Source organism: Myxine glutinosa, chromosome 10 (genome assembly GCF_964187855.1).
Source record: "Myxine glutinosa chromosome 10, kmMyxGlut1.1, whole genome shotgun sequence".
NCBI classification, from domain to species: Eukaryota; Metazoa; Chordata; class Myxini; order Myxiniformes; family Myxinidae; genus Myxine; species Myxine glutinosa.
The window spans coordinates 106,124,480-106,146,569 of NC_136270.1; the positions used below are offsets into that span (position 1 = coordinate 106,124,480).

Consider the following 22,090-nt stretch of genomic DNA (forward strand, 5'->3'; position numbering starts at 1 on the left):
TGCAGGTGGCACCAGGTGTGAGAGCACAGGTGTGCAAGTACAGGTGTGTGGAGAGAGTTGGAGTAAGTGGTACGGAGTGGTGTGCATGGTGCGAAGGTGTGGATGGGGGAAGAGTGGACCCTTTTCACGAGTACCCGGGGCGGGTAGTGTAAGTGTTAGGTAGAGGGTACAGGTAAATTGTGGTTGGATATTGGCATCTGTGGTGCGGTTGCAGAATGGTGTTGTGAATGGGTGCATTAGTGTTGTGGAAATGGCTGGGCGTGTAGCCTGTTAGTGTGTGTAGTTGGTTGGGCACTCCACCACTGTGAGGATGTCGGCCAGGTGAGGCCGCAGGTGGGCTCTGGGAGCCGGTAGAGTTGTGGATGGGGCCCGAGGATCCGGAGGATGGACCCGGGTAGCCCAGTGCCAGAGAGGGCACCGAGTGGGGAGAGCGCCAGAGGGCCTTCCCCAGGTAGTTAGGTTAGGGTAAGGAGCAGGTAAGCTCGGAGGCAACTGCAGTGGTGGAGGTGTGCAGGTGGGTAGACCCACTGGGAGAGGTACACGCCACAGCCCAGAAATTGTGCGAGGGCACCGGGAGATGAATCGGGGGAGTGAGACCCCAAATTGAAAAGCACCACAGTTTGGCCAATGGGAATTGGTTTTTAGAACCCATAGTGTAAGAGGGCCAATGGTTTGGCAGGGAAAGACCCCGGGTAATGTAAAGTTGTTAAAGTCATTTAGGAAATAGTTAGGATTGATGAACCTGTCGCATCATACGCAGCCACTTACCTGAGGTGATGATGATGACTCCACACCTGTGTTTTCTTTGTTTTGTTGCAGGAAATGAGATTGCTGTGGATTTGTGAGACGCATCACGACGTGGATGAGACATTGGGGTGATTCCATCTCTCCCTCCCTAGGAGGGACTGATGATGAATTGGTGATAGCAAATTATGATGTTGAGTTGGAGATGGCAAATTTTGATGAGAGTTGAAAATGGCAAATTTGATTGGTTAGGAGGGAGAGAAGACGAATTTGGTTTATGGGAGGAACGGGGAAGACAGTAGGGATGTTTGTTGATTTGTAAAGTAGATGTTTATGGGTAGTGTTGTGTTTTGTGGATACAGTAAGGGGTAAGGGAGGGGCCATGTAGGTTACCTGGTGGGGGGGGGGGCGTACGGTAGGAACGTACCTGTCTCACCTGGTTCCCATGTGCCCCCAGTGTGCATTACCTTGCATTGCGTGCACTTTTGCGCCCTTACTACCTTACTCACTTGTCTGCTTCTTTTGTCTCCCACCTCCTAGGATCTGGCTTTGGGGCAGAGAGAGAGGAGAGAGAGGTGCTGGCTCCGCAGTTGTGGGCCTGCACTTTCGCTGCTTGCTGCCTGGATCGATACACCATATGGACCGCAATGTTTGTGGCCACCCACAATGGACCGCAGTCTTTTGCGGCCAAGCACCACCCGTGGATGGACCTATGGGTCAACGTGGCACCTATGCCATACAAGGTGAACCACTAACAGTTGGCCCCCTGACGGCCACAATAGAGAAATGGACGCGGTTGGCGCCTTTCTTTATTTTTGAAAGAAGTAAGAAGGCCAAGTGCACCACACGAAGGCAAGACCAGCGGCAGAACATCGGCCGGCTGCGACACCACACAATGATTCATAAACACTTTATTGGTGCACCGGATGGTGCTCACTGTGTGATGGGGTGGTGCTTGATGCTTGGAAGGGGTGCTCTGCACATTATTAAAGGCCGTAGGCCACAGAGCACTCGTGGGTTGGTGTATCGATGCTGGCATGCGTGCTCTCTCTATGCATAACATCTGCATGTGTTCCTCCAAAAACAGGTCCTGGATCGTAGTGTAAATATCAGCGTAGTCTTGTGTAAATAATGCTCCCTACCGGCTGTATGTTTAGTTTGAGGATTCTTTCCGGATTCGGTTATCCTGTGGGTGTGTTTCTGTGAGGAGAAGGGTGCAACGTCGCAGGGGGACATATTTACTCATTTGTGAATATCTGTAAAACTGTCGCACTCAGGGTAGAGTTAATAGTAGAGGGAACTACATTACGTGCCACACTAAAGTAGGTAAAAATTTATCGGGTCGGGACGCCCCGAGGGTAGAGAAGGGTGCAATGTTGCGAATATGGAATTTGGCCTCCATATCCGCTTGTAAATATTCCCCTATTTCCCCAATACTCCCCAACTATCCCCAATCCCCCATTCCCTAGTCCCATTGTCTGTAAACAACACTCTGTAGAACCGACCTTCCCCTTTTTCCCCCATTAAATGTCGTGCCCAGGTCCACCGCATCTCACGTAGACAACTTTCGGACATCTTGCTAGTTATTCTTAGTCTATGTCAGTTAAGGACTCCTTTCCATTAATTCTGACTCTTCGTTGCACCAGAATGTGATTATATGGCACCAGTAGTGAGTTTAGGACCTTCCCATACCTCCTTCCATCTTCTTCCCCAAACAACAACAACTACAGCTACAACAACAACTACAACCACGGCGCGCGGGGGGAGTGTGCGTCCTCCCACCAGCTCGGTTAGCCGCCATGACCATGCGCTCCACGGGGTTACCACGAAGGGGCTCCCTGTCAGCCCCTCGTCAAGGGCGGAGCCGGTAACCCCCCCGCATGCACCCAATGAGAAGCAACGAGCCGATTCCATCTGGGGCGGAGCTAACGAGCCGAGGGCGTGTCACTCCCCGCCGGATATACGCAGCGACTTACCGGATGTGAGGTGAGATGCGCCCCGAGCTTGAGAAGACAAGAGAGCCACCTCCGAGCGCTGAGAGACCTCCTGCATCTTTTGGGCCGCGCTATCCTGTCCCTGAGCACAAGGTGCACCTTGTGCTGGCCATCGAATACCCGCTTTCCTTGCCATCAATCCCCGTGTGAGTCAGTTTTTGTCCTGTTTCTCTGTGGTCTGTCGGGAATAATATAAGATTGTGTCTAAGTGCCTATCTTCCTTTGCTGTCCCTCTTGTAGTTGTAATCTAACCTTCCGAACGAATATAACCTCCTCCGGAGGTCTTGAGAACCGTATCCCTGGTGTCGTGTCATTTTAATCCCAGCCGTGTGTCTTTTCCTTCATTGACCTAGCGTAGCGCGATTAGTCAACGTTCGGGTATAATCGGGTAACTTGTGCAGACGTGGTCATACCAAACCGCTCGGTAAATAACATCCACCACCACGTCTGTAACAATATAAAAAACTAACTTTTTTTTTTTTCAAAAAAAAGAAAATTTGCCTGAAAAACTCCCAGGCACTCGCTGATGAACCTCTGAAAGTTTGACGAAAATCCGTTCAGCCATCTCTGATAAAAATGGCGACACAGACACACCGACCAACGGCTCTCTTATACAGTAGATGTCCACTTGCCTCTATGTTGCCGGCACCTCATCTGTAATATCTGCAGTATCACAAAGTAAACATGATGAGGCACAAACTGTAAATTCCAGCAATCCCATACATGATGTCTTCACGTGTTCCATATTATATTGTTGCGGACCTCCAACGTCGGCCACGAACTTACCAAGGGGGGATTAATCCCCTTGTCTTTTTACTAGCGGACGCGATCCGGGGCTATTACGTTCCTTCCGGTCGGTGTTAAATAGGGTTGTAAGCCGAATTAGTCTTATTACCTAAGTACTAACACCGGCTGTGAAGCAAGGAAATAACCCCACCCAAACCACGGTTTCAGTGGACACGCTGAGCGAAAGCGAGCCGCGATTCGGGCCGTTAAGGGGAACTAACCCGATTGGAGCAGTTCCTGATCGTGCCACGCTTACCCAATGGAGAAATCACTAAGATTAAGAGGAAACAGGAAGAACAGGTAATTTATTATACACTTTGTACAAAGAAGAGGAAGAAGAAGCAGAAATGTACAGTGAAGAGGAAGAAGCAGATACACAGGGCAGCCTTATAACGGTCTTATACTTATCCCTGGACACAGGCCCGTTCACACTCAGACTCACTCACACGGGGTTGTAGATGGTCGGGTTGAGGGTCCACCGATGGCGTCCACAGCTCGCTCCGGTCCCCGACTCGTACCACAAAGCAGCTGGTGATGGTAGACGGCAGGCAAGATCGCCCCGTTTCGGTGGCGCGGATCGGACAATTATACTGGGGGGTGGGGGGGAATCGGTAAGCTGGCGATTATACTGGCGTACGTAATAGTTGTACCGGCGCCTTATACGCGCTCCCGGTATAGCTCGGTACAATGCGCCACTTCCCCAAGTCCTCTGCAATGCGCCGCTCCGGCAATGCTTTCCCAATGATGTCACCAAAGCGCCTTTCCCAATCGAGTCCTTGAAACCAGCAATGCAATGCGCTCCCACCAAGTCCTTCAGAGGGCTCTCTTCTCAATACTCTTCACACGAACTTGACGAGCGCCTCTCCCTTCTCATAACTCTCTCAAGACTCGAGCGCCTGCCTCTCCCTTCTCATAACTCGAGCTCAGCGCTTTCCTTGGGGATCTGACTCAGCGCATGTCCTCCTCATAACTCTGAACTGCGACCTCACGAGCGCCTCTCCCTTCTTATCACTCAGGTTGGGGCCTCGCGCAACGGGTTTTATTGCCACGCCCAGCGAACCCTCTGGAACCTCTAGCCACACCCCGTCAGGCGATGTCGCCTCAGCCCTGATTGGTTGTTGGGGTCTTACCGGCTCCACCCTTGATGGCTGCCTGATGTGGCCACACCCCCACCCTTGCGCTCCGCCCCCTTTTTGGGCCTTACCTCGTGGCATTTGGGCTGGTTTCAGCATCCTAATGCGAGGGGCAATGGGGTGCAGACTGGATGGGCGCAATGGGGAATTGGGTGCAGACTGGATGTTGTGCAATGGAGTCGATTGGAGGGAGGCTGCAAACTGAACGGGGCCTACTCTTATTTGTTTCACACAACGCAGATGATAACTATTGGAAATGGCCTTATCTCACATATACTAAGAAATAACTAACGTTCTAAGGTGACCTACGTGTTGCATGTGGCCTAACTATGGGGTGCAACCGTTAACCTTTAATGATGTTACCTGTGTGGGTTCTCAAAACCGCAACAATATATTGTTTTTCATTACATGTTGAGGTTCATGATGATTGCTTGAGAGAAACCAGCCCACATTGAGCTTGCGTACAAATCTTCTGTGCAGGTCTTGCGTATTCTCAATGTGGACCTGGAGCCCAGGAAAGCTTCTATTGGGGAGGGTTTTCCTGCTTTGCGAGAGCTTGTCTTGGCATCAGTCAATGAAGGTATTTACATTGATGATGCCCTGCTGTTCGCAATGGCTGGATGTTCCACTCACTTACAAGTACTCGATCTCCGTGGCTCAAATCGGGTAACCCCACAAGGCTTGATGGCTCTCCCGTCTGAAGGTATGCTATTTGTGTGGGCCAATGGATGAAAATGTTTTGTGAAAGTCTGTACAGTGCATGCTAAATGATTCATTTTGGGATATGCCGACACTTGTGTGTGTGTGTGTATGTATATATATATATATATATATATATATATATATATATATATATATATATATATATATATATATATATACACATCTTCTTACTCCTCTCACCTACTCGTCTCCCTCATTTCCACTTCTGAGTTTTACTACACCTGCTGAGATCCTTCTCTCCCAATTCTCTCCTTGTATTGTGGTGTATCCATTAGTTGGCCCACACTGTATTCCCTTTGCCCCATTTCCTCTGTTGATCCATTGCCCTGTGTGTTTTGCTCTGCCCATGAGCCTCAATATCTGTAGTAAGAAAAGAAAAAAGAAAAAAAACAAGGTCATCCCAAAAGTTCTCTCAACCCACCTACAAAATATACATTGTACCTATGACAAACTATATTCATGTCATATTATTCTTCATCATCTCCATCCTCTTCAAATATTTTCCAGTGATCATTCAACTGTTCATCCCATTGCAGAACCCTTCCTTCACAAGTGTCCCTCAACACAGATTTTGATGTTAACCTTTTCATTGGATGCAAAATGTCATTTCCTAATTCCTCTTCATTTTGGGGCATAAGTGAAAGTTGCATGGACATTAAACCAGTCATCACATTCCCCAGGACTCTTAGCAGGTTGTGTACATTGTGGTGGATGACGGATGCTGAATGGAAGCTAGATGCTTTTATCGCATTGCAGTTCAAGCCCCCCAGTTCTCAGATGATCATGAAAAACTGTATGGTAGTTGTGTCCGTTCGCTGTTACACCCTGTATCACTGCCCACTCACTGCACATGGTACTTAATTTCACTCAGATTAGGGAGCATTTTGTGATTAGGGAGTGATTTTGGGAGCATTTTAATGACTGTTTGTTTTATTCTCCTAATTCCATATTATTTTACTTTTATCCTCAGTTATTTATTGTTTTTTTATTCGGTGGAGTTGCGGTCTTTGCCTAGGTGATATTAGTTTGATTTCCTCTATTTTCTTAGCCAGCAGCTCCTCTTCAAGCCTATGCAGTTCATTGTCAACCTCTTCTTCTTCTTCATTCTGGTGTTGTCCATTATTCTCATCCTCATTGTGATTTATCTTTGTTGCTCTTATTTGTTTTGATTGCAATGGTGCTATTTCAACTGACTTCGTAACTTTGAGTTGTTCTTCCTCTAGAGGTGTTGCTGCAGCATTTACTTTTGTCAATCTTTGATTCCGTTGTGGAGTTTCCAATTTTGTTTCCTGATTCAATTCGCCAATCTGTTGCCCAATCTCTGTGTCTGTTATTGGAATTAAACTCGAAATCCCATCTGCTTCTGCTCTCCTCTCTTCCTGTTCTATTTTCTGTGCAACAACATTAAGTTCTGTCGGTTGCTCCTTTTTTTGGGGAGTTTGTTCTCTGGTAATCTTATCCCATACACATGTCCTGCCATTCCATTTTGGCATTGGTGTTAGTTCACCATATGTAGGTGACCAATTATTTCTTATTGCCTTGTCAGTTTGTTCATCTCTTATTTTGAGTTCTTCCTCTGTGAATATTTTCTGCTAGAAGAAATTGTTTTTCCTTGAATTTAGTGTTGCTTGATTTAAATTAACTTTATCAGGGCACATTCTTTGGAATATCTATTCCCAGGTGTTCGGATTTTCTTTTCTCACGCCTTTTCATTTGGCATACTCCATTGCCCACAATAAGGTCCATTTTTAGCCGCGTCGCAGACGCTGCTAATAGAGTGCCCTCTGCTGTTGTTGTTGTTCTTCTTGTTCTTCTTCTTCTTCTTCTTCTTGTTCTTGCAGGGAAGACAAAACCTCAAAGCTCCACCCATTCTGGGAACCATAGCTCCACCCATTTTGGGAGAGGCTTCATATAAACAAATATCCACCATTTTATTAACTCGCATAGCTTTGAGGCCTGTTTTGTAGGCCCGTGGTGTCTTCCTCTCTCACACAGTTTTATTTCAAATCAAATTCGATATATCATTTCATTTTTCACAGTCGCTAACATAGTTTTAGACTCGGTTGAAAAAAAACGGAAAGAAAATCCGATGAAAGTTGCCCTTTATAGAACGAAATGAATTCTCAAAGGCCTGTAACTTCAGGTCCATTGAGATTTTTTTTTTTTTAAATCGCGGCATGGTCAGTCATACACCGCCTGAAATAACAGATGGGAAAATGCCGAGATATATTAAAAATTCGTCCATTTGATGACAATCGTCACGATGAAATATTTAATGTATACGTCGTCACAATAATGTGGAGAGAGGAGCATAGCTTCGTTCACGTGTCGCCACATACGGGAAATTGCCGAGATATATATTTTTTAAATCGCGGCATGGTCAGTCATACACCGCCTGAAATAACAGACGGGAAAATGCCGAGATATATTAAAAATTCGTCGCCACACACGGGAAATTGCCGAGATATATTTTCACTTTGCACAAAAATAACATCAAGTAATCGAATCAATAGGAATGTCCTGTGCCTATAACATCGACGTTATAGGCACAGCTGCATCTAGGCATTGTGTAACATCGACGCGGCTTTTGTTTTAATTAAAACATTTTGTACTTGTTCCTTCTTTGTCCAGCTTTTTGTCTTCTAGTTAGGTGGATATGTGGCCAAATATAGGAGGATTGTGGCTTTGGTGGTAAAAGCACCAAAATTGGCACATTTGAAGGTTATTATATACTAAACGATTTCAGATATGGGGCCAAGCTCAAATTTTTCCCTGGGTGCCCAGAAATGGCAAAATCCAATATGGCCGCCATTCAAATTGTGAGAAATTATGAAGTCTAATATCTTTGCCAATAAATGACATATCAAGACGAATATAGTATCTATTTATATGTTTTCAGCTATGATTAATTCAATAGAATCATCGTTTTGATGATAACATGTACACAAATCAATATGTCAGACAAAATATGTAAATTAGTTCGTGAAAAATGGGAAATGCAGCTATTTTTCAAGGTTTAGAAAATAATTTAACACACATGTATAAACAATCACATACTTTATTGTCAAAGAATATGACACCATAATATATAACCATGTGTGTATACATGTATATCGTTATTCAAAACACTAACATAGAAATGAACAATATTTTTTTAATGTGACCAGACGAGGAACAAAACAGCATACCAACAAAATAAGCAAAACAAAATGTTGAATAGACCATATATATCAAAGAAAAAATCTAGCACTGAGTGGCACACTTATTGACACATTTACTGTATAAAAGAACGTAATTTTTGTATATAATAATAACTGATACCAATAACTGGACAAAACCTACACTACGAATCATTTGGTAATTACATACGTGTAGATCTACGTGTTCACACAAATCAAGAATAGTTAGCAACGGAACAACTAAACAACACAACTTAATTGCTATCATTATGATCACAATTACCAGCGCAGTTGCAGAGTGACGTGCACTTCAGATCAGCTTTGACACATTTGCAGAGTCCCCTGCATCCCTTCTTTCAGCCACACCATAGCAACTCTGAACAGGACACTGCTGCTTCTGGCAACAATGTCCACAATGGCTCCCATCCTCGTGAAGTATTCTTTTTCCATCCCCATGACTCTGGCGAAGGAACATCTGGAGCTCGTATGTGTGCCTGCCCCCAAACATGTCCTCCCTGGTAAATGGCACGTTTTGCGTGCTGCAAAAGCGCTGCGCTAGTTGGTGGGATGGCATCGATGGATCTTGCTTTGGTAGTGAATAGATGTCTCCTGACTGAGTCAGCAGTAGCTTCAAAACTCGTTCTGTCATATAGCAGCACTACGTACAACTCTAGTACTGACATACAATCATCATTGAAGCTTGCTGGCATTGCAACAAGTTTCGCAAATACTGCAGTATCTGCATTGACTGATTTCCATGTGTCAAAGGCAGTTGTCTTGCCCCTTCCAGCAAAGGAAGAGACCGTGTCACAACCAGTGAATGCGTGGAACATGGGAAGAGCTCGTGCCTTTTCTGCACCCAAAGATGTGGCGATTTGATGAGCTGGGATGTATCGAAGGTGTTTGCCAGTACCAAACGCTATCCAAAGTTGCGTGTTCTTGAGTTGCACAACAGTCGAGACAGCCAGGACGACGACATCCGTGTCCACTGTACGCAGCATCAGCCTGCGATAACCTTTCTCTGCTGCATCCATGACGTGCAGAAACATTCTGGTGTCGGCCTCTTCGTGAGTACAAGGTGCCAACGATGAGACATCCTGATGAACACGAGAACAAAGCACATCCTCGCCGCATGTTGAGAACACTTCCTTCTCTGTCGAAAGATTTTCCACTACTTGATGTGCCAAGAAATCAAAGAGCTCAGTCTTGTTGTCATCTATTCTCAGAAACTCCTGCCAGTTTCCTGGGATTGAGTTGGCTGTTGTGACACGCCTTCTGATGCCCTTTCCTCGTTTCTCTCTTGTTATATACTTTAGACTATCTTGGCGATACACATCCCAAATAATGTCAACTCTGTTGGATTTTGCCAACTGTGCCTTGATGTACGGCAGGAACACTAGTGTGGCGTAGTCTTAGAAGGTTTTCGCTCCCACTGGCCTCAGCATATTGACGATAGCAGCTCCATCCAGTATGATGACGTCGACTGTTGGTGCCTCGCCTTCAGATGTACAAAGCTTCTCTAGACAGTCGGTTAGATCCGCTTTGGTACCAAGCCGTAGTTTTCCCAACTGAGACAAGGCTGGCGGGTATGCATGGTTTTCATGCTTGAAAAAGTTTTCCAAATCACCGTCACGTGTTTGACATGCGATGTAAAGCCTGGAGAACAGTGCACAGTCACTCTTGAGCGATGCTACCATCTGTGTCGCTTTGGATGGAGTCCTTGTGGGTGGCCGGCTGAACAAGGCCAATCTGTTTTTGGGAATCGTATCCGATACAGGTGTTGTTCACTCAATTAACCGCTGAGTGACATAGCTGTCATATTGGTCCTGGCCCAGCTTCTCTATCCCACGAAAAGTTTTAGCTACAGCTTGATCTGGGATGTCTCTGGTATCTAGAACCAGAAGGTCGCCACTGTCTTCCATGAATGGATTACCGAGGTCTTTGATTACTTGCACAAGAGCCCTGATCTCGCTGGCAAAGGAGACTTGTGCGGATGGTGTATGCTCATGATGCCTGACTTGGTCTTTCCCAGTGTTGTTATCCAAGCAAACTGTTTCGAAACTGTCTATAGCCCTCGCGATTTCTGGTCCAGCTACCATCCACCTCAGTGGAGCTCTAGGAGTTTGCATCAACCCGATTGCCCCACCATCTCCCTTGACGATTTTGTTGTTTTGTTCATGTGCTTGGTCGATAGCCATGGCTGAGAAGGGGCGAGTCGTCTTATGAACAATGAAGCTGCCTTGATCGAACTCCTTTGCTACTTGTGGAAGTCGTTGGTGTAGTGTTGTCATATCACGTATGTGCACGGGAACCCATCGAGCATAGTGAGTGTGGTCCAAGGCAAAGAACCAAGGAGCTAATGCCTTCAGCACAGGAACGTAGAGTGAAAAGTTACCATCACGAAGTGACCGGACATAGACCAGGAGGAGACATTCCAGGTGCATGACCATATACCAGTAGTGGAACTGTGGAGAAACCTCAGCTTGCTTCACACACCAATCATCAAACGACAGTGGTGCACTTGTTTCCATGCTATACACATCATAAGCTGTTTGGAGCAAAATTGATAATGCACTGGAGGTGACTTGGTGTGCATCTCGAGTGCGCTTGACATGGGCACCTTTGAGAAAGGAGTCAGCCGTTCCTGCTGTCGCAATACCTGCTTGGGTAAGAACATTTGTCCAGCCACTGCCATCCAGCAAATCCCCGAGAGTGGTCAAAGCAGCCATTTCTATATGCAACCCTCCAAGTAGGATGACAAAGTTCTCTTCACCGTACACTTCTGGCCAGTACACTTCTGGCCAGTATGCCGTACACTTCTGGAGTCAGGATCGTGTAGGTTTCCGGAAGTTGTGGTATCTTCTTGTTTTGTTGTCCCTGGTTGTAAGTTAGCTCTTTCTCGCTTGGTGCCATCAGTCTCTTTTTTACGATTTTGGAACAGCGATATGCCAGTGCCATGAAAGGAATCACGAGCAGTGTTCGAGCTGGGATTGTGGTCAATGTTATCCACCGCCGCAGTCGTGAAGAGACCATCTCGAAGAATGAGGGGGCATACAACACCATCATTTTCATGTTGGCCATATCCATGGATATATCCATAACCCTGTCATATGATATTGATAGTCCGAGATGGAACAAGGTATCAACAAGTTCACGTTTTCGTGTGTGTGCATGAATCATCATACCGAGGTATATTGGCAGTGGCGTCTCTCTGTTCTTATTGTGATGAGTACCAGTGGAACCTCGGCGTCTTTTCACGTAGCTGTTGTACTGCAGCAATTGTGCCATACTGAGCGTTGCTTGTCTCACCTTCTCAGTTTCTTTATTCATAATGTTTGGGCCGTCCATTATCATGCTAACTAGTGCCACCAGTGACCTGGGAACAGCCTGTTCTTGGCAGCCTTTGCTAAAGGACCCATCAAATGTTGCTTGCATTTCCAACATATCTCGACGAATGAGTTGTGCTGCCTTAGCTAAACATATAGCTTCGTCGTCGCAGTTATCCATACTCGAATTCATCAGTGCAAATCCAACATCATCATCAAAACTGAGTAGAACGTCTCGGCCTTGCTTGTAGGCCCAGATTCCAGGGACATTAGCAAGTATTCGATCTTTTAAGTCTGAAGAGTGGATACGGCCAGTTACCTCAACCCCCAGGTGTCTCAGTCGATCAGTGTATAACTTGAGAAGATCTGACAACTTGCATATTGGGGCAACCGATTGCTCTACCATCTTTGTGTCTTCTATGTAGCCTAAGAGTTCCGCCAATGCTATGCCATGAGATACTCCATCTGTGTTCCTTTGTCGATCTACGGCTGTTTTCCTACTGGCTGCGTTGTACAATTTCACAAGGCATGGTGCATGATATTTGGCATCTTGTGCCACCAGGTCGCCGGAGCTAAGTTTTGCAATGAGTTCTTGATCTTGAAGCTTCAGGGCGCATTGCTTAACTCGATAGGTCAGTTTGGGCATCATGGCATCATGCAGAGAGGCACGTTCCGTTGCAACTTCATCACAGAAGAAACATACATCACCTTGAGAAGGTCGGTCTTTTCGTGAAAACTGTCGCCGCGTGTAAGGGCGATCTTGGGTGTCACTTTCACATGGAGGTATTGCAGCTGTCTGAAGTCGTGCTAGACGACTTGAAGAACACTTCAAACGGCAAGATGAGTGCCACTGAGCGCTATGTTTGGCAAGTGTCTGAGGGATACCATCGCCATCATCGAATTGTGCTATGTCCACGCCAACTGGCTGTTCACCTAATTCTCGAAACGTTGTTAAATTGTCACCCACACGGTCATACCCAGCCCCAACATCTGTCCGCTTCGATTTTGCTGGGCACTGGAGAGGCTCTGAAGAATGTTCTTGGCAAAGGGCACAACGACTCCAATCGATGGGAGGATAGCCAACTGCCGATGTAGATGGTTGCAGACTGACATCTTGTACGATCTTACATCGCTTCTTTGCCGGCATGGTGGATTCTACTTCTGATCAGTCACCTGAAATAAGAGAAGTATTATATTAATATATATTATATAATATATATATATATATATGTTATATATATTATATATATATTATTAATATATATTATATATATGTATTATAATATACTAGCGGGGTCACCCGTGGGAATCCCACGGGCATGGATGTGTGTGACATTTCGACATATTGAGTTATATGCTGCACATTCATTTTTACAAAATGGTTACTGGCAAGTCATCAGATCCAGAAATGGTGTGAATTTAGTTATTTCACATAATATGTGACCCCTCACTCCTCTCCACCTGACACTCTCCTGTCTCCACCTGACACTCTCCTGTCTCCACCTGACACTCTCCTCTCTCCACCTAGCACTCCTCTCCTCTCCAAACCCTCACATCCCTCTCCTTTCCAATCCCTCACCTCTCCAATCCCTCACACTCCTCTCCTCTCCAATCCTTCACACGCCTCTCCAATCGCGCCTCACACTCCTCTCCAATCGCGCCTCACACTCCTCTCCAATCGCGCCTCACACTCCTCTCCAATCGTGCCTCACACTCCTCTCCAATCGTGCCTCACACTCCCCTCCAATCACTCCTCTCCAATCGTGCCTCACACTCCTCTCCAATCACGCCTCACACTCCTCTCCAATCGTGCCTCACACTCCTCTCCAATCGCGCCTCACTCGCCTCTCCAATCGGCTTTCCCCGTCTCGTTTCTCTCCTTTTTCTCCCGTCTCGTTCTTTTTCTTGCTCCAAATCGGCCCGTCGGAATCGGAAATCGGCCCGTCTCGCCCGTCGGGCCGTCGGAATCGGAAATCGGCCCGTCTTGCTTTTGTGCTTGTGCGTAAATAAATTGTGTTCATGACACCATTTCTGGTGTTGGGCTAGCGGCTAGGGTGCCGGCTTAGGATCCTGGGTTCGAATCTCGGTCGATCGCCGAATTAATGCCAGGGGGGTTGACTCAGCCTGTCATCCTTCCGAGGTCGGCTAATTGAGTACCAGTTCACTGGTAATTCCCTGTTTGTCGTTGAAGGCGGCAAAAAGGGTTGGCGTCAGGAAGGGCATCCGGCCGTAAAACATTGCTTCAAAAAGGGGACAAAAAAACAACAACTACCACGGTCCCCGAAAAGGCCAACCCCCGCTTTGCGGGGAAAAATGGCCTCTAAACGGTGGTTTTTACACCATTTCTGGATCTGATGACTTGCCAGTAACCATTTTGTAAAAATGAATGTGCAGCATCTAACTCAATATGTCGAAATGTCACACACATCCATGCCCGTGGGATTCCCACGGGTGACCCCGCAAGTTTGCATTGACGTTCGTCGATGGACTCGTTCGCCCGTCTCATTCGTTTTCTTGCTGCATCCTGTTCAAGTCTGCGTTCTTCATCGATCGTCTCATTCATTTTGGAAATAGAAGTTTCCACGCAGCGCATGAATTGTCACGATCCTCAAGAGGAATTTGTCTCGTAATCATCAAATGATAAATGGCAAGTAAATTATATTGTGGAAAATTAAAGATTTCAAATAAACCTATTTAAAGTGTATTCGCACATAACTAATTTTAAAAAACGAAGAAATATCTCTCGGTAATTTCCTGAAACATATTTTACTTCCGGCTAATAATGTTGAATTAAATAAAAACGAAGAAATATATGTCGGCATCATTGTTGACGTTTTTGTGACGACTGTCATCAAACGAAAAAGTAATATATCTTAACGGAAAAGCAAAAGCGAATTTTTAATATATATCGACACGTTGCCGTCGGTGTCATGTTGGGCGGTGTATGATACACCATGACGCGATTTTTAAAAATATATCTCTGCATTTTCCCGCGTGTGTGGAATGTTCTCAATTATTGCTGACACCGAGTCCAAAACCATCGATAAAAATGAAATCATATGGTGAGTTAGATTGGAGATAAAGGCGTGAGAGAGACTCAATGGCCTTGAAGTTGAAGTTACAGGCGTTTGAGAATTCATTTCGTTCTATAAACGGCAACTTTCATTGGATTTCCTTCCCGTTTTTTTTCAACCGAGTCGAAAACTATGTTAGCGACTGTGAAAAATGAAATGATATATCGAATTTTTAATATGTATCGACACGTTGCCGTCGGTGTCATGTTAGGCGGTGTATGATACACCATGACGCGATTTTAAAAAACATATCTGCATTTTCCCGCGTGTGTGGAATGTTCTCAATTATTGCTGACACCGACTCTAAAACCATCGATAAAAATGAAATCATATGGTGAGTTAGATTGGAGATAAAGGCGTGAGAGAGACTCAATGGCCTTGAAGTTACAGGCATTTGAGAATTCATTTCGTTCTATAAACGGCAACTTTCATCGGATTTTCTTCTCGTTTTTTTTCAACCGAGTCTAAAACTATGTTAGCGACTGTGAAAAATGAAATGATATATCGAATTTAAAATAGATATCGACACATTGCCGTCGGTGTCATGTTGGGCGGTGTATGATACACCATGACGCGATTTTAAAAAATATATCTCTGCATTTTCCCGCGTGTGTGGAATGTTTGTGGAAAATTAAAGATTTCAAATAAACCTATTTAAAGTGTATGCGCACATAACTAATAAAAAAAACGAAGAAATATCTCTCGGTAATTTCCTGAAACATATTTTACTTCCGGCTAATATGTTGAATGAAATAAAAACGAAGAAATATATGTCGGCATCATTGTTGACGTTTTTGTGACGACTATCATCAAACGAAATAGTAATATATCATAACGGAAAAGCAAAAGCGAATTTTTAATATATATCGACACATTGCCGGCGGTGTCATGTTGGGCGGTGTATGATACACCATGACGCGATTTTAAAAAATATATCTCTGCATTTTCCCGCGTGTGTGGAATGTTCTCAATTATTGCTGACACCGAGTCTAAAAGTAAAACCATCGATAAAAATGAAATCATATGGTGAGTTAGATTGGAGATAAAGGCGTGAGAGAGACTCAATGGCCTTGAAGTTACAGGCCTTTGAGAATTCATTTCGTTCTATAAACGGCAACTTTCATCGGATTTTCTTCCCGTTTTTTTTCAACCGAGTCTAAAACTATGTTAGCGACTGTGAAAAATGAAATGATTTATCGAATTTGATTTGAAATAAAACTGGGGGAGAGCAAGACACCACGGGCCTACAAAACAGGACTCAAAGCTATGCGAGTTAATAAAATGGTGGATATTTGTTTATAGCCACTCCCAGAATGGGTGGAGCTATGGGTGGAGCTACTCTGCAAACCGAGTAAGCCACACCCCGGACAGACACCCAACAGATAGACAGACAGACAGACAGAATCATCTACGGCTATTATAATATAGATAATGTATATTCTATCTGAAAGCATGTACAACAAGTCGTACAACATGACAAATTGTCATATTTATGCATCGGCCATGACATATTTATCATGAATATCAGCTTAATCGGGATTTTAATGCCTTTTAGCGACAAATGAGTGGTGCAATTGGCTTCCTTATGTGTGAAAACGTATAAAACGATATGTTATTCATGTCTATGTGATATATATTCAGAAAGATATGACGTAAAATAGATTTTCACGATTCAGATGGCGGCCATCTTGGATTTTCCCACTTTATGGGTGTAAAAGGAAAAAATGTGCTTGGCCCTATATCTGAAATCATTTAGTATGTCATGATCATCAACTGTGCCAATTTTGGTGCTTTTACCACAAAAGCCACAATCGTATAACATAACTGCCTTACTATTCATGTTAATTCACTCTCCTTTGGTCATCCAATTTATATCTTCAAATTCTTGCTGTCTTGCTTTGTCAGTTATTTCCTTTATTCATTCCTGGGTGGAGTATCTTTCCTTCATTGATTCTACTGCATTGAATTCCACTAATGGAACTCTTTTGGCCTTGGCTGCCAGCTTTGTTTGTTTCAACTGGTTCATGAATCTTTCTCAATGACCGTTAATCCCCCATGCTTCATGTGTAGCATACACTTTGCACTGGAGGATGATTTCCTTCTCCTCTAAGCTCCGGCTCTGTTCATTTCTCTGTTCATTTCTTTGATGTGTCTGAAACCTAGTAGTTGTTAGTTGTGGAACAGGCAACACCTTTTTAGCTTCTAGCTTTGGTGTAGAGCTCTGTCCTATCATGAGGCAGGGATCCCCTTCCTCACTGGAGAAGGTGCAGTCATTATCCTTTTCAGCACATATTCCGGCTGCTCGGTGTGGCCGCACAGACTTAGGCTTCAGCCTACGAGGGTCTGTGTCCCTTGAGTAATTTTCTGTGACTGATCGTCATTGTTACCTCTGCCACCGAAGGTGGATGGGGGTTAGGTTTTCTCCCTATCTGTCTGTCTGTCTGTTTGTTTGTGAACAAGATATCTCTAAAAGTTGTGACATGGACATCAACCCCGAATGTGGATGCTGTGCACAAGGACGCTCCACCTGGTGCATGTTTGCCACAGAAGAAGCATGTTTCAATGGAAGTACTTGTCTCTCCCACACTCTGACGGGTGAACCTCTTGGTGTCCTCTGCCTCTGCTTCCTCTTCTCTGCACGCTGTAGTTTGGTTTTGGTTTTGTTAGTTTGGTTTTGTTATACTCAAATCTACATGAGTTGTGCCATTTGGCTTTGTGCTGCTGCAGTGTTGCCTCAATGCCCTTACCGTCATCATGGTGTGATATATTTATTATTCTTGGCAAACTACCAATCCTACTGAAACCCACAATAAAGTCAGCAATTGTCTTGTAGCCTGCCATGTCTAGACTCAGCTGGACAGCGAAGCACTAAGCAAGCACGTGTCTTCCTGGCACAGAGCGCACTTACTCTAGTCTGTTGATAGACATTGTGTTGATTTCCCAAGCTGTAGAGTGTAGAGTATCCACCACCTTATAAATTTTGGCCATTGCTGCAATGCTACACCTGAAAGCAGAAATAGGGATATGTTGCTCCAGTTCTTCTTATTCTTATTTTTAAAATCAATTATCTATATACATGCGGTACCTGAAATAACAAAATCACAAAAATTTTGATCCACACAACATCATACATGTCATAGACACAATGTTCATAGAAGTCTTTGGTGGCCACTTTGGAAAATGTCTGCCATTACTGTCACGGGACAAATCTGTGATAGCCTTATGGACAAAAGCCTTCCCAAGGACATACCCTAACTGCAGCACAAGTAAGGCTCTCTTCCCTTTTCCTGTCGTTGTGTCTCCCATTTCCTTATTCTTGGTGTAATGCATGATCTATTTTCCCTATGAACCTTGTGGTGCCTCCACTTAGACACAAGCAAGTTCGTTTGTGATTTCTATTTTGTTGTAGTTGTTTTGTTTATTTTAAAACTGAAATAGTGGCTTTCGGGAGTTCCTCATAAATGCTGTCTTGGGATCCCTAATACCCACAAGCCTTGCAGTAATTCTTCACATAATGTTGATTCAGTTAACATTGTTTCATTATAACATCATTGATACTATTACGTTTGTGGGGGGTGGGCAATGAGTGCCTTAGTCCAGGCAGAATTGTATAGTACTAGGGCATGCCCGTACTATATATATATCTAAAATTATATCCCCCCCCCTCTATTTACATGAAATGGTTTGGTCCATTCGCAAAGCCAAAGCGGACGGCTTGCGAGTACGGTGACAATCCCCCCCCTCTATTTACATGAAATGGTTTGGTCCAAAGCGAACGGCTTGCGAGTACGGTGACAATCCCCCCCCCCCCCCTCTATTTACATGAAATGGTTTGGTCCAAAGCGAACGGCTTGCGAGTACGGTGACAATCCCCCCCCTCTATTTACATGCAATGGTTTGGTCCAAAGCGAACGGCTTGCGGAGTTTGGTAAAGAAATCGCCATAGCTCGGTAACTACTTCTCCGATTAATATGAAACCTTGAAAAGGCACATCCTCGGGTCCCCAGCAATATACCTGGCAAGTTTCAAGTATATCGGACCCGTGGTTGTCGAGAAACAGCGGTCGCATACACACACACAGACACACACACACACAGAGATTAGTGGAATTATAGATAGATACCATGCTCTGTATGTCGCTATGAAGAAGAAGAAACCCCATGTATCATAAGTAGGAAATTTGTTTAGACCGGATGTCGTGTAAGCACGTATCTTTGTTCCCATCACGAAGGGTGGGATTATGTTAATTAGTTGGGGATTATGGGTAATGAATCCCCTGTTTGTAATGGCCTATGTTATTTTTCCTCTGTTCCTTCTGACAATGCAGCACACACACCTAGCAAGAAATTGAGAATTCATAACACAAAATGAAAGCGACCGGAACCGGGACATTCAACTACCGCTGGTGCCGCAGCCATCACATCGCAACACAAAAGCAGGCAGGTCCGTGAGGCCACGCCCCGGAGAGCAGTGACTGGTCAAGACACCAAGAGTGATGAGATGGCACTAGCTGATAGGAGCGGACACGCAAACGTCGTCTGATGACGTCAGAGCCTTGAGTACAAAGGAGTTGGAGGGCAGACATTTTCTCTCTCATTTTCTGGGTTTGGTGGCGAACGGTCGTGTTCCCGACATTTTGTCTCTTTGGGTTCGATCGCTCTCTCCGGGCTGGCCTCCATAGCGAACGGTGATATATACCGTGTGCTCTTGAGCAAGGGACATTCATTGAGAACGGTCACGATTTTATATCTCTCTGCTACGGGATTTCAGAACGAATGGTCGAAGTTCACGAGCGCTCTTGGCTTTCTCTTGGCTTGTGGACCAGAGGTGAATTGTCTCGGATAAGCTCTTGCGTTGGAACATTGGTGCCATGCAGCCGCAGTTCATAGCGCTCTTGCGCTGGGAGATGTGGGTGCTGGTGAGGTGGACGACGAGGACGAGCGTGGCTGAGTGAACGAGGGCGCGCTAAGGCATACTCCCCGCCAGGGCCTGTGCTGCGCTCGGATTGCGCGCTCGGGGCCCGGACGATTCCTGACGAGGTTCAAGGACCGCTCGAATCTAAGTAAAAACAAACACGCTTTAATTTCACCTTTATTTTTATACGGGTCTGTGTGGGGACATCCCATTTAGGAATGTTATGTTTACCCTGCATAATTTGGTTACCGGCATTTCTTCAATTAAGCCGGTATTTTTGTACATTGAATTCTGTGTCGGCTTGGAATTAATTATCGCAGGTTTGAAGACGTCCGGTGTACCCCTACCCCCCACCCCCTCCCGCCTTGGAGTTAAAGCTTGTTTGGTCATCTGTCGCCTTGCGGTGTTCACTCCAGGGTAGACACACGACAATACCTTTGGGAACATGCAGTATATACTTTATCCTGCGACATTCGCTATTACATCATTTGTCAGCGGGCCCCAGTGAATTAATTTGTGTCGCTTAGACGTAGAGGTTGTATGTAGACGCTGAACCGTTATATCACGCCATTTTGATGTTGTTTGAAGCGTGATTCAATCCCTTATAAAGACGAGTCAAAATGCTCCATAAGTGATAGTAGTGAGTCTGGTAGTAAAGAAACCAGAAAACCAATTTGTTTACAAACTGAATCGGAGGTTTTAAAGCGTTTTTTTATGCCGTAGAATGAGCGGAGACTGCATGGGCTGTCCACTACTCACATTAACTCCACTACTCACTCCTCTACGCAACCCCACCTCGACAAACAACCTCAATACCAGTCACTGCTGAGTGTTATCTTATTTATTAGCCGCGTCGCAAGACGCTGCTCATAGAATGCCCTCTGCTGTTGTTGTTCTTCTTGTTGTTCTTCTTCTTCTTGTTGTTGTTGTTCTTGCAGAGAAGACAAAACCTCAAAGCTCCACCCATTCTGAGAACCATAGCTCCACCCATTGTGGGAGAGGCTTCATATAAACAAATATCCACCATTTTCTTAACTCGCATAGCTTTGAGGCCTGTTTTGTAGGCCCGTGGTGTCTTGCTCTCTCACACAGTTTTCTTTCAAATCAAATTCGATATATCATTTCATTTTTCACAGTCGCTAACATAGTTTTAGACTCGGTTGAAAAAAAACGTGAAGAAAATCCGATGAAAGTTGCCCTTTATAGAACGAAATGAATTCTCAAAGGCCTGTAACTTCAAGTCCATTGAGATTTTTTTTTTTTAAATCGCTGCATGGTCAGTCATACACCGCCCAAAATAACAGACAGGAAAATGCCAAGATATATTAAAAATTCGTCCATTTGATGACAATCGTCACGATGAAATATTTAATTTATACGTCGTCACAATAATGTGGAGAGAGGAGCATAGCTTCGTTCACGTGTCGCCACATACGGGAAATTGCCGAGATATTTTTTTTTTACATCGCGGCATGGTCAGTCATACACCGCCCGAAATAACAGACGGGAAAATGCCGAGATATATTAAAAATTCGTCCATTTGATGACAATGGTCACGATGAAATATTTAATTTATACGTCGTCACAATAATGTGGAGAGAGGAGCATAGCTTCGTTCACGTGTCGCCACACACGGGAAATTGCCGAGATATATATTTTTTTAAATCGCGGCATGGTCAGTCATACACCGCCCGAAATAACAGACGGGAAAATGCCGAGATATATTAAAAATTCGCCACCACACACGGGAAATTGCCGAGATATATTTTCACTTTGCACAAAAATAACATCAAGTAATCGAATCAATAGGAATGTCCTGTGCCTATAACATCGACGTTATAGGCACAGCTGCATCGAGGCATTGTGTAACATCGACGTGGCTTTTTTTAAATTAAAACTTTTTGTACTTGTTTTTATTATGCCTCCGCCCCTGAAGGTGGCTGGAGGCATTATATTTTTGGGTTGTCCATCCGTACGTCCGTACGGGCTAAACTTCGTTTTTCTCAGCAACCACATGTCCGAGTGAGCCAAAATTTTGAGGGTAGGACCGGCACCCATGTGGAATGTTTTTATAATTGTGATGTCATAGGTCACGTGGTATGGCAGCCATTCTGTATTAAACTAAAATAATTAACAAATATTTCTCGGAAAGCGCTGATTGGAAAATTTGAAACTTGACATATTGTCGAGTACTCCCAAAGGGGAACAAAGCCATCA

General features: G+C 44.7%; 1 protein-coding gene across 5 annotated transcripts in view; it reads left to right on the forward strand.

Annotated features, from left to right (window-relative positions):
• FBXL6 (F-box and leucine rich repeat protein 6) overlaps positions 1-22,090 on the forward strand; it is a 122,837-nt gene that overhangs the window by 84,248 nt on the left and 16,499 nt on the right. For all 5 annotated transcript variants that reach the window (XM_068126337.2, XM_068126336.2, XM_078785977.1 and 2 more), the window contains one exon: positions 5,138-5,360. In XM_068126337.2, the coding sequence (XP_067982438.2) occupies positions 5,138-5,360 (223 nt within the window). The remainder of the gene's footprint in view (positions 1-5,137; positions 5,361-22,090) is intronic.